At 31.9% G+C, this 13,333-nt stretch overlaps 1 protein-coding gene across 4 annotated transcripts in view; it reads right to left on the bottom strand.

The window, feature by feature from the left end:
• Positions 1-13,333, bottom strand: part of LOC111030442 (adenylate cyclase type 8) — a 126,613-nt gene that overhangs the window by 15,245 nt on the left and 98,035 nt on the right. For 3 of the 4 annotated variants that reach the window (XM_022309934.1, XM_022309959.1, XM_022309950.1), the window contains exons 5-21: positions 11,682-11,867; positions 11,079-11,252; positions 10,472-10,653; positions 9,789-9,981; positions 9,576-9,725; positions 9,063-9,142; positions 8,842-8,991; positions 8,213-8,349; positions 8,038-8,131; positions 7,805-7,958; positions 5,097-5,155; positions 4,834-5,025; positions 4,312-4,611; positions 3,524-4,039; positions 3,189-3,315; positions 2,032-2,138; positions 786-900 (exon numbers count right to left, since the gene is read on the bottom strand). In XM_022309934.1, the coding sequence (XP_022165626.1) occupies positions 786-900; positions 2,032-2,138; positions 3,189-3,315; positions 3,524-4,039; positions 4,312-4,611; positions 4,834-5,025; positions 5,097-5,155; positions 7,805-7,958; positions 8,038-8,131; positions 8,213-8,349; positions 8,842-8,991; positions 9,063-9,142; positions 9,576-9,725; positions 9,789-9,981; positions 10,472-10,653; positions 11,079-11,252; positions 11,682-11,867 (2,916 nt within the window). Of the gene's footprint in view, positions 1-785; positions 901-2,031; positions 2,139-3,188; positions 3,316-3,523; positions 4,040-4,311; positions 4,612-4,833; positions 5,026-5,096; positions 5,156-7,804; positions 7,959-8,037; positions 8,132-8,212; positions 8,350-8,841; positions 8,992-9,062; positions 9,143-9,575; positions 9,726-9,788; positions 9,982-10,471; positions 10,654-11,078; positions 11,253-11,609; positions 11,868-13,333 lie in introns of those variants that run through there. The other variant, XM_022309943.1, reaches the window with a different exon arrangement.

Raw genomic sequence — 13,333 nt, 5'->3', positions numbered from 1 at the left:
TATGTACACAGAATTATTTATTTGTACTCATATAACGGTGATTGTATGTACATAATCACCCACACTGTGTTCATTCATTTCGCAATACTTGGGTACTTATTGTTAATTATAGGTGTGGTCGTATGGGGTGCCCTTCACGGTGTGTTAATCATACCTCCTCCCCGGACCATCTATGTCTGTGTATATGCATAATGTTATAATATGTGTATTTACAAATTCGTCTAACCGCCTCTCGACTATAAACTTTAAATTTTGCTCGACAATTTTGTACAACCAACGATTGGAAATTGATGACTAAACATTGGAAATTTTCAAGCGGCATGTAGTTGTAGAAAATTGGCTGTTTCAGATTTTTTTCAGTGACATTAGGCGTATAGTTTATAAGTGAATAAAAAGTTACAATAAATTATAATTATGTGTGAATAAATTACCTATAATATTATGTAATATGTATTTATGGATATAATAACTATAGAATAATAACTGCAGTGTCCTTAAGCAGTAATAATTTCCCGGAAATGATTATAAAAAATAGAATACTTTAAAAGTATTAACTATAAAAAATATATATACGATACTTAATAAATTAATATCAACAATTCAAATATAATGAAAATATAGTGAAATATAATATTGAAATGTTAGTTGAGTTTGTATGTATGACGATTATTTATTTATTTCCTAAGTCAGTTTGTTGGTTCGATCATAATGGACATAATGTAGTGTATATTTTGGTCATCAGCATTAAAAATGTTCCTACTATTTTTTTTTTACTAATTACTTACCAACCCTGAGCTGAAAGTTATTAAACGAGTGCACATTGACATCTTGTAAACATTGTTTCATAGCTAATGCAAAATCGACAAGAGCGCAAAGGTGACCGTATTCGTCTTCTCCGTCCTAAAACAACAATGTTATGAAAATATGAATTACTGTTACATCAATTATTTAGGTATGCGCTAAATTACGTTTCTATGAATTAGCCTTGGTTATATACGAGGTCAAAACACAGTACACATTGCAGACATTTCAATCAAACATAAAAAAGGAAATATTATATTACCTATAAATTACTTTTCCAAGGAAACATAACTAAAGTAAGTTTTTTTTTAATATTTAAAATTAAATTCAGACTACCTATTACCGAACAAGATAAAAAAATATTACAACAACCAAAATTATGTTTCATGATTTTAAGTGATGAAAAGCATCGTGAAGTAAATAAAATCCCATTTGTTCTATTTGAATGATAATAATCGTGTAAAAAAATTGGATAAGACAGTTTGGATCCGTGTCCGTCCGTCCGGCTATCCCAATGATTGTTCGACGTCCTTTGATATTTTTCAGTATTGGGAGGGGGGGGGGGGTAGCCAGAAAAATTTATACTTATATCACTGAAGAGTCGTGAGTGGGACATTTCAAATTCTTTTTGAACTAAAGAAAAAGTCTAGTTTATTCAACACACAGATAACATTCATATATGTTCTTATACTTTCATGCAAATATCAAGTTAAGTGTGAACGAGTAATTTCAAAACTTAACACTTTAAAAACTATACTTAGATCTTCGATAAGCCTATAACATTTGGATCCTTTAACTTGTCTGTTCGTTGAAAAATACTTTATTTAATTTCTGAAGAAAGATTAAACTATTACTACCTATATAAGAATTTTCCATCAATATAAATTAAAAATACTACTATTATAATAATTTACAATTTATTTAATCAATGTTATTTATGTTAGTGGAGTTTGTTTTTTTACAAGGTTTATTATTTTCTATTTTATCTGAAAAAATTGTAAATAAATATGTAAAATATAGTTGATCATAAATTCTTTTAAATTATTTGGATAACAAATAATTTTAAAGTAATACATTTTAACTAAAAATAAATTACATTTATTCTGAAATGTTTGTATAGAGTGTTGAGACCTTTTCATAATGACTGGGCCAGGGGTCTAATCATTAGCCAGACTGACTCTGGTTTGCAATACTAAATATTATTTAATAATGGTAATAACATATTCTTACTTTAACACTAGGATTTAACCCGGAAGCGGCCATATAGCTTGCACCGACGGTTTTAATTTTTTCAATAGAACCAAATTTCGTTTCCGATAATAATTCATCGAAGTCGGCTGTAAAATAAAGTAATTGATGAGACTTAACGAACATTATAATTATTAATATTGTAGTACTGAGTAGTGAATATACATGCATATTGAACATTGCACATACAACATTTGTGCACTTCAGTTCTTTATTAGCACGTGTGTAGCAAAAACTTTAAGACAGTTAAAACGCTTTCACAGGTTTGACCGGTTGACACCTAAGTACCTAACCCCCTATTTTCAAAGGTTTAGAGAAAACTTAACACCAACAAAAATACATGCTATTATAATGTGCCATGTATGATAATATATTACAATATAGGCCCCAATTGTGATGATAATAATAACCATGATAGACCGCATAGTATATACAGCGGTTTGCAAACATTTTTGGCTTACAACGCCCTTTCTGAACCTAGGTTTTTTAAGGGCACTATTCCAGTTAAACTATGACTAATCATCATAATAAAAAGAAAAAATCGTAATGGGTAGTATGAAAATATTTATTTAATTAAAATTATGCATAATAGTTACATTTTTATTCACATAATCGTAATGTTTTCGTCACTCTCAGGGTCCGTATTTTTGGACCGTATACATTTCTAAGGAAGTATGAGCGCACTGCGTCCCTGTAAAGAAACTGTGGCGCACCAGGGAGTCGCAAAGCACATTTTGGGAACCGCTGGCATAGTATATCACTGCACGCATTTAGGTAAGTGACAGTTTTAATTGAATCGAACGTACATATACATACTTAACCGACACAATTTAACAAAACAGCAGGTATCCTCGGAGAATATGACATCAATATAATGTAAACAGCATATTTTATGAAATATAAACATATTCGTGTGCATAGATCAAGCGATGTTAAGACTGACGTCCATTCAAACAGCCTCTATACCACCCGGATTACAGATTTCATATTGTGCAAACGTCCCCCCTTCCCAGAGATAAGCAATTGGTAAACGGGAAAAGAGGCGAAATAATATCGTATTTTAATACGTTTATTAAACTCTCTATATAATATATACCAATAACGCCAATACTATTACAATTTACGTCTCGCAGGCTTACCTATAATTTCGTTCAGCAACCTGATGCATTCCATGCCTTTGTTTATGTCTTCCGAATAAAATTCAGTAAAGTTCGGTATGCTTGCAAACATAACGCCAACCTTGTCGATGGACTGCGAGTACAGTTCCTGTGAACACGAACGGGTTAATATACACATACGCATTATAAATATATTATATACGATTGAGGTTTATTATCAAAAATACAAATTAAATATGCACTTCTTCGTGTCCAAGGGGGTTGTTTTATGATATATATTTGTGGTTCAAACCACATACCGCTCCCTCACCACGACGTTAAGTTTTTATTTTGACTGAATCCCCACATCTACTTACGTCTGTAGTGTGCCTGCGCGAGGACGACAAGAAATGGTGGGCGACGTGATCGGGCAGTATATTGCGCAACAATTGCCGGTTGTTGGTCCTGGTCTCGCGCATTTCGGTGAGCTCACGTTCGGCTTCCCGTTTCCACAGAAAGTCCAGCCGGGACGTGACCTCTACCAACCGGGCGTGATAGGCCACCAGCACCAGGAACACGATCAACAGCAACAGCATCTGTGACGACAGCGGCATGGTCCGGTGTTCGGTGTCGGTCTGCGAGAACACCTGCGGGTAGGCCAGCGACGTGAGGCCTGTATACACGGCCACCATGATGGATGCCAGGAAAGTCTTGACTAGGAAATATAGCTTGAGCGTAGTGGCTAAGGCTATGAGGCACAGGACCCACGTGAACACCAAGTACTCGGGGTGCACACAGTCGTTGGACTCTTCGGTCCGCCGTTTCGTCCTTCTGCCGTCGTCGTCATTCGAATCGTCCTCTTTCCTGATTAGGTGCTCATCGGGTGTAAACAGCTACATTATACAAATTTAAATAAATAGTGTGTACCTACGAAACGTACTGATTTGTATACGATTTATTTGTTTTGTTTTCGTTTTAAAAAAAAAAATCGAACATCAAGTTATCCCTAGTTACACATAGAGGCGTTGTTAGGTTTTTATTTCACTCCAACTGTGGACAAGCTGTGGGACGTGATTTCGGGTAGGATTTTGTGAAGGCATCTCCATCAGATGGGGGACTGGAAGTGTGTGTGTCAAATGAAAATATTAACAGTGAAGATACTCACGAGACTCAGAGTGGAAGAAAAACATATGAGTCCGACTACAGCACAGATGAACATTGTCCGCCTGAATCGGTTTTGCACCAACACTGAGGACATCCTTTGCAAAGCGGACGGCAAGTGCATGAACTCTTCTGCCATGACAAGTGTCAGTGCAGCGCAAAGCACAACGGTGGTGAATGCCAAGGCGACCAATAGTTTCATACATCGGGGCAACATGATCGTTTGACAACATACGACCAACAGCCATATGATGAAACAACACGCCATGTTTGATTTAAACATGTCTTCGCGTAATTGACAAAACTAAAAAAAAAAAAATGTATAATCAATGGTTATAATCGTGGCAAATACATGTAATTTTAATTTTTGAAGGTAGGTCTATTAGTTATTACGTTAGTTTTGTATTGATATTTTTGCACTGACGAATATGCATAACTACTATTAAGGTAATGAAAGGGTAATTTTAATGCAGGTAATGAAAAAAAATTTGATAAATAAAATTATACAATAGTTTTGTATTCTTACTTTAGTTTCGATTTCAGGTTGTTTGAACCTTAAAGTCCATCGATCTATATTTTCGTTCCTCATTCTTTCATTACTCTCGACTTCGATACAATGATCCATAATATCTTCGGCATGTTCTACGTCTCCTTCAATTGTGTTTGGAGTACCACATTCACCGTCATCGATTTCCAGTTCTTGATCACTTGTATTTAACTACAAAAAAAGAAATTTAACATTATAATTGTGTCCTAATAAATTTAAATATTTTAGTTTTTCAAATTTACATTTTCAAATGGTATTTCTGGAGTCCATTCGTTGAATTTGTTGTCATCGATATAATCCTCTATAAACAATAATAAACTTAAGATCATGATAACTATTGTTAATAATATATACTCCCTCCCTGATAGTAGGTTTGAATTTAATCTAAATATTCATTATGGATTATATTGCTTAAGTAGTTTAAGTCCTTATTAGAAATTAGTCTCCTAAAAGATTATATTATTATATTAGATATTCAATAAGACTTATGTCAATTATTGAGCAGTTATTTACTGTTAGTTGATATTTAGGGCGTATGTTTATGGATTCCATCTATTTCTTATGTATACACTAATAACTACTATTGTATAATATTTACCTGTCGATTCTCCCAAGACTTAAATTTAATATTAAATTATTAAATAATTACATTCGTTAAATTGAATACCTTCATAAATATTTAATAACTAAAGTTATATTAACTGTAAAAGTGCAGGTTGTTGGTTTGATAATATATCATGTACCTTCGATAATTTGATCAGCAAATATTTATATTGAATTAGATTAATTTTTTAATTTTTTTTTTCAAATAAACACTATTCAATATTATGCATTAATACGTTTAACATAATGACTTGATGTGATAAATAAATAATTTTATTAAACAATTCAGTAAAATATAAATACAGTCTAAGATGTATGGTTTTTTTTATTTACAATTTTTATAAATGTAAGACAAGGGCAGGGTCGATAGTATTACCCATTGGCCATTCTGAGACACAATGATCTATGTAAGTAAGTATGCCGTCGGAATTGATAAATTTAAAATCGATTCTATTAATAGCCATAATGGTTGTTATAATATATTTCAAATTAAGTTTTTTAATAAATTGTAAATTGTTATTTTTTTATCATTTTATAATTTATTTTTGTTGTAAATTGTATAGCTGTAGTAACATTTTAAGTTGTATTTATTGTTAACTAATTTTCTGTAGGTATATTTCTAAACCAATAAAACGCGTGGTGCATAAATGTCAGCATAAGTAGTCAATCGAAAATGAAATCTATAGAAATCGGAAATAGTGAGAGTTCTGCAATCTGAATATGTTACGTATGATACATCAGAATCTCAATAAAGATCTTTACAGGTGACTCTATTGAACATCTTAACTGAAATGTCAGAATAGTAAGGAAACGCATACGAAAGATAGCACAAGTTATGAATTTTGCAAATAGTTTTACTCATCAAATTAATAGACTTTAGAAGGTTTTAATTCAAATAAAAATGAACGTACTAACAAAGTATATTGTAAACTAAAATCGTTTATTATAAAAAAAATATTATGTTTAAATACCTAATAAATACTGAATATTATATTTTAGAAAACGATTTTCTATTAATTAATAATTATTAATATTTATAAACGTGTCTAACAGTTTTCTTTTTTTTTCCTAATAAAAGAGTAATTAATATTGGATAATTTTGATAAGAACTTGATATAAAATAAAATAAGTTATATCAAAAAAAGAAACTAGAGATTTTTTGATAATACAGCTGTAATATGCCCGGATATCAAGATGACTGGTGATTAATGTTTGTGTTGCCGTGTATGCCAGAAACTTAAACCTCAAATAAGGAAAAAACATCATAAGTCCTAATTATGCTGTCTATTTTTAGAGACTACAAAACTTTGCTAGTCAGGGAATTATACAAGGTGCTGAATGGACTTTTTATTTTTGATGATAATATTTATAGGTACTATACACCGTAATACCATACATGCAGTTCTTAAGTATAATTTATGCATTTATTTATTTGTATGTTATTATTTTTGAGTATAACATTTTTTATCTCTGTTACAGTGTAACCCATCCTAATCTGCTATTCAACGAACTTGCTTGTACTAACAATACTGAACAATATACATGTATGGAATGGTCCCTGCTACACTATTATAGCTGTACCGAATGCATCGTAACAGTGTCGAATATATTATTATTAACTTTGACTTTTGTTATGATACAATATTTATTATTTAAATTAAAACAATGTGTTTATTGTTGAATAACATGAAGTTAACTAGGTACGTGTAGAACATTTATGTTATGTGTACTTCACATGTGTTGTAACTAGCGATTTTGTCCCACGGCATGTTTGTTTGAATAAATAAATAAATTAAGCAAAGATTAATACATAGATATCTTTAGCATAAATTAAAATTATTAATATTAATATTCAACGTAAGTCGTGAGATTTATTATTTTTAAATGTGAACCAAAAATCGGAAATGCAAAAATAAGATTGAATAAGCATTTAACTGTAATATGTAGGTATATTATGTTAATTAGATAACTCAATCGACGCAAATGTCAGTAATAATTACTGTTGGTCAACAAACAATAACATCAGGTAATAAGTTACGCAATATATTTTGATTTTTAAATTAAATATCTTATTTGTGTTACGTAGCTAAATGTAAAATAACTGTATTGTAAATAGTGTATTAAAAAAAAATATTAGTAATCATGAAATATTAATTTGCCAAGAATAGTATGAAGATAAGTTATAAATTCCTATAGTATGTTTGTTTCACTGTTGTGTGCAGCATACTTATTGCAAATCGGATATTTTTACATTGTTAATATAGTGGGTATTTTATTACATATTATATTAAGTTATAAGCATTTAATTTGTTTAAAACATAAACTCATCTTATAGACAATAAATTACCAATTTTCGGTGATATTAGTTTTTGCGCATTGGAGTTGAAACACAATTTCTCATCCGACCATAAACGTGGTCTCGAAGAACTAATTTTCTGTAGCTTTCGGTGACCTCGACACGGCTCTTGTTCTTTAATCAAGAACGTTTCAATCCCGTGATCCTGTAGTACAATAAAACACAATACCGTGTCATATTGGCATAATTTTGGATAATAGTATTATAGTGTATTATAATTATACCCTTAAATAAGCATCGCGATTTTCCCCGTGACCGGGTTCCGTATCGTAGGCTTCTTCTAAGCAATCCAGAGTAGCCTTGGATATGTGAACACGACTAAAGCCGAACAGTGTATAATAATTTTGACGTTAATGCAAAGGATAAACCAATAATAGAATAAGCGTTTCAAAAATATACCCAGGTATTCCTCCAGACTCCAAGTGATTGGCTAATGTCACGTCATAAGACCACACGTCAAACTGCCACTTTCTGAGTCCTAAGACTCCACAGAGAACCGACCCGGAATGTATACCGATGCGCATATTGAGATCAACCTGTTTCAAATCCAATAATTTAGTGTTTGTATTTGAATTTAATCGGGGCGACCCATTTTATCATGGTCCATGTACGTCCCAAATTATGCCTGTATGCGCCCGAAATGATTTTGACATAAACGAGGTAAAGTCGGGCAATGTTAAAATTTCTTTGAAAAGTTGCACAGGCACATTAACTCTCATGTCTTATTCATAGCCCTCCGATAACTAGTCATTGAACATCAAACATTAGTAAGTACCTCGATGAGTCGAAACGTATTTTATGGATAAGTACTTCCGACAGGTATCGATGTTCATGCGGGGACAACGATGCATATGCAAAAGGGGCGAGTACAGGTACCTACACATCGGCAATCGACCATTTGATTTTTTTTTTTATCTTTTGGGGCGCAAACGGACTTCAAAATGTTCAGTGATTATAATATTATATTATGTCCTTTTTTTATTTTTAATGCAATATTTACAATCTATAAAACAGTATTATGTACTTACATTCAATTTATTTCTGACTTCTTTAATCGCGTTAATCATATGCAAGCCCATTTCTACACAACACACGGCGTGATCTTGTCTAGTTTGAGGAAGTCCTGATACGCAATAATAGCAATCGCCCAAAAGCTTGATACGAAGACAGTGGTTTTCCTAGTTAACACATTTAATATGTTATAATCTTTAATAAGACGTTTTTTTTTAAACACAAATTTTATATTTACCGCAGCTAGTTTATCGAAATTAGCGAATAGATCGTTCAGTACTCTGACTAATTCTTGAGCACAAGTACGACTCGCCCATTCTGTGTAAACATATTAAAGCAAATTAAACGATTAGTCAGATCGATACATAAATATGTATTTTCATGCATTTATGTTTAGCATTTCTATAAACATGACTCAAATAGAATTTATTAAAAACGGTTGAATTTATATTTAGATACAACTTAACTATACACGGTATGGAAACTAAGGAGCTACATAGTATATATAGTATGATAATTAGTACGTTCTCATTTGTATTGCGTGAAGATATTAAAGGAGTATTTAATTTAAATCGAATTGTATTAGTTGGGCATGATAATATAATAATTAACATATAATAATAATAATAATAATAGTATGCAGCATATATGTTTTTGTAATGTAATTAATTGATTTAAATAATGTCCAATGAAATATTAAAAATCAATTGGGTAATATTATTGACTTGTAGATTTTACATAATTCACTGACCTGTAAAACCTTTAATGTCGGCAAAAAGAATACTGACGTCTTCATAGCGATGAATGTAGATTCGGTGAAATTGATTTGGCATGAAAGGCCCTTTATCCGTTTCAGAAGCGATGTCTTTAATTATTTCCCTAGCCACGAAATCCGGTAAAACTACATCAAACAAAATATGATAATGACCAATCTGTATAACAATATAATGTGTTGTCAGTGTACCCGAAAGTAAAAGTTTTTCTTGTTGTTCGTTTTCCTTTTGGGTTTTGAACCGGGCTTCGGTGGATCTATGCGTTTCCAAAAACGCCTTTCGTTGACTACGGTCCGTTAAGTACTTTGTATACATTCCGGCAAAGTTGACAGCAGCGTACAACAAACTCATTGCGGTTAGCTGGCGAACGACGCACAGTCTATTCTGTACCCGTGGGAAAACATTTTTAAGTAGAACAAATTAAAAAAAGATTGTAATACACCCTCACGAAGAAGACAACGCGACGCACAATCCAAAGTCATTATAATTGTTACCTTATTGTTTCTATCTCAAGTTTTTACAAAAATGTGTTCATGCTATAGCCATTCACAAACGATGAGTAAGTTAATTAGGAACTAAAATGTTTATAAATTATAATAATAGGAACTATAAAAATTAGAGTTATCGATTTCGAGAAATACCAAGAAAAAATTCGTATAAATGTTAAATATATTGATATTAAAATTAAGCACATACAACAGGTGTGCGCTATAGTGCCTATAGTCTAAAATCACTTGCTAATCGTGTGTGACTGGTGTTAACCAGGTGAACTCGAACGGAATCCTCAAAAAATCGATGACAGACGTCATCGGATACGATTAGAGAAATCGGGGCTGTGCGGCGTGTCCCATCGACTAGGTATCAAAATAATTACTTTTTCTTTCGACGATTTCGTGTAGCTCGTGATGAGTATGTGTAACAATGCGGTCGAACAACCGGCCAGTATGCACCATCTCAGCGGAAGCGGTAGCATGGCATAAGTAACGAACACGATGAACAACACGTACCACACCAGATATTCTCTAGATCCTTGACCATAACTCTCCCACACGAAACCTTTCATAAAATACATAACATAACATTTGGTAAAACCATCGGATGCATATTGTTACCTAATTAATAATTATTATCTACATAATAGCGCCTGCGCCACGTTTGAAAAAACTCGGATTCTCACTAGGATTTGTATTTTTTTTTTTTTTTTACTTTAACCCGACTATTGAAATTACAAACCGCTAATTGCTATACAGTAATAAAAGTCATCAATCATGTGTAACCAACTCGATAGTTACGACCGAATGATTTGATAGACGAACAATTGATGGAAAATCAGGATTATCCGAATAATTTTACACCCGCAGCACTAAAACTTATATATGCGTGTTACGACGGTTAATTATCGTTAGCGTTACGATATTATTATACATTTATTGCTATAATAAATTGGAGTAAATATAAATTTAAAATAAATATTTTATCACCTTGTACGTTGATGAAACACCACGTGAAAACAGCTGCCCACTGCAGGTAGTTGTTGGCGAAGCATTTCCACCAACCGAGCAGACACACGGTGAGATTGGCAAACATTGTCAGGCACGTCCATATGGCCCTTTGGCTGTGGTACGGCTCGTGGTAGGTCGGCAACAGCCACACACCTGTTTGCGTCGGAAAATCGGCAGTTAGTGTAAAGTATACACTAATAAAGGTTCAACAATAATGTTTTATAATAATAGCCTTGATAATATTATATCGTCAAAAGTCGAAATCCTTTGTTTGAACGCATAATATATTCTCTAACTATATATATATATATATATATACACTGTGTGCGGAGTCCATACACTTAAATAATATCATAGATTTCAAATAAATAATAACAGTATATTATATAAGTACAACGAGACGTTATTACTATATTATATGCATTGCGTTGCATGGACGGTATATTATCATAACCGCTTCGTTATATATATTACCTACTCTATAGTATTGTGTTATTATTGTATTTTTACCTTTGAAATTTCTTCAATAACACATTTAATCAATAGTCGAAATAATTTTCGTAAATCTGAAAGACATTTTACCGGCTAAGACTGCTTTAAGTGTCATGTCGACGAAATTAACGATGATTAAGGACTTCTGCCGTTGTCTGTGTGAGTATCTCTGATACGATAGCTCAAGACTGGGTTCTCGAAAACTGTTGGTGAGCGTTGGACAATAAATGCCTTTGTAAACTCTGCCTTTTTTGAACACAGGCTCCGTGTACTCGACTGTAACAAATAATAATTGCACTATTAAGCATGCCGGGGCACCAAGATTAGTATCACAATAGTATATGTATATTGTATAATACTACTGTAATTGAATACAATACTGCACAGTAATTGATGATTCAAAACTGTTATCTATTTTTTTAAGCATAAATTGTACGGAGATAGAAATTATTTGAAATGCACTCGCCCGGAGAAGTTTTATAAAGAGATTTGTTTGTTAAAAAATAAAAATAATTGTATTGGTTAAATTAGTACAAATGCCTTCATAGTAATAATATGGCCGTTGGAAAAATATTGTTCTTTTAAAAAATATCGATTGACACAATAATTAATAAGACTATATTATTAATTATTCCTAATAACTCAAAACATGTTCTTAATCTGAAGTCTCTATAAATTTACTAGATTTTTCATCATAAAATATACAGCCGAGTTTGCTTTAAATAAAATAAAAAAACTTCACATAGGTACACTATTTTTTTTTTGGATCCTGGATTTTGGTCTGATATAATGTATAATATATTATAACACATCATAATAAAACCGTGGAAGTCAGTCTAGTTGCAATCTATTCATGATGAATAATCACTGCACTCTACATTTAAAATCTTATACAACATTAACGTACTCGATATTGTACACCTATATATACACACATCCACTCTTTTATATTCATTATACATTTTGTATTGTCCTTATAAATATTACGAATGAGTCGAATGACAATAACTAACAATAAAACCCAATAGAGCACGTATAAATTAGCGTAGACGATGTAACTGTAACATGTAAATAAATGCGGATTGTTCATAAAAAATATTATTACCTATATCGTATTACGGACGAGATAGATTTAAAGGAGTCCTTTAAGTTTCCGGGTTATCATCCTTAGGGAAATAACAATATTAAACGCGTATGATGGCTGAGGTAATTTGGCATTGCGAGAACACGTGTATTATTTTCCACAAGGAAATACAATTACAATTCGCGACGGCTTACCGCACGGGCCGTTTACCTGTGTATAGGTATTACTGTATTACTGTATTAAATAGGTTATATAGTGCAATTCTGTACTCTGTATAATATATAGGTATACCACGCAACGGCTCCCCGCCCAGTTATTGATTAAAGTTTTAAATAATAATAAAAAAAAAAAAAAATTAAAAATTAACATTCTCATTGCTAAAAATTTTAGTATTTAAAGCGTACCTTTGGGATATAGTATGAAATTATATGTTTTTTTTTCATACACGCATACATATTATTTTGTTTTCATGAGAAAATAGAATTAACCAACCCAGGCAATAAATCCAATACGTACTCTCTAAATATAAAATATTAACAAACCAATTAATAAATTGAATTAAAATACAATATTATTTGATTTAGTTTCATGTAAATAAATATTATCTTTTTTACGACATCGCGAACCTCACATAACTCAACTGTTGTATTAAAAATGT

The sequence above is a fragment of the Myzus persicae genome, unplaced genomic scaffold (assembly GCF_001856785.1).
Source record: "Myzus persicae strain clone G006 unplaced genomic scaffold, MPER_G0061.0, whole genome shotgun sequence".
NCBI lineage: Eukaryota > Metazoa > Arthropoda > Insecta > Hemiptera > Aphididae > Myzus > Myzus persicae.
The sequence above is the reverse complement of the archived record's forward strand: the minus strand, read 5'-3'. Positions and strand labels throughout refer to the sequence as shown.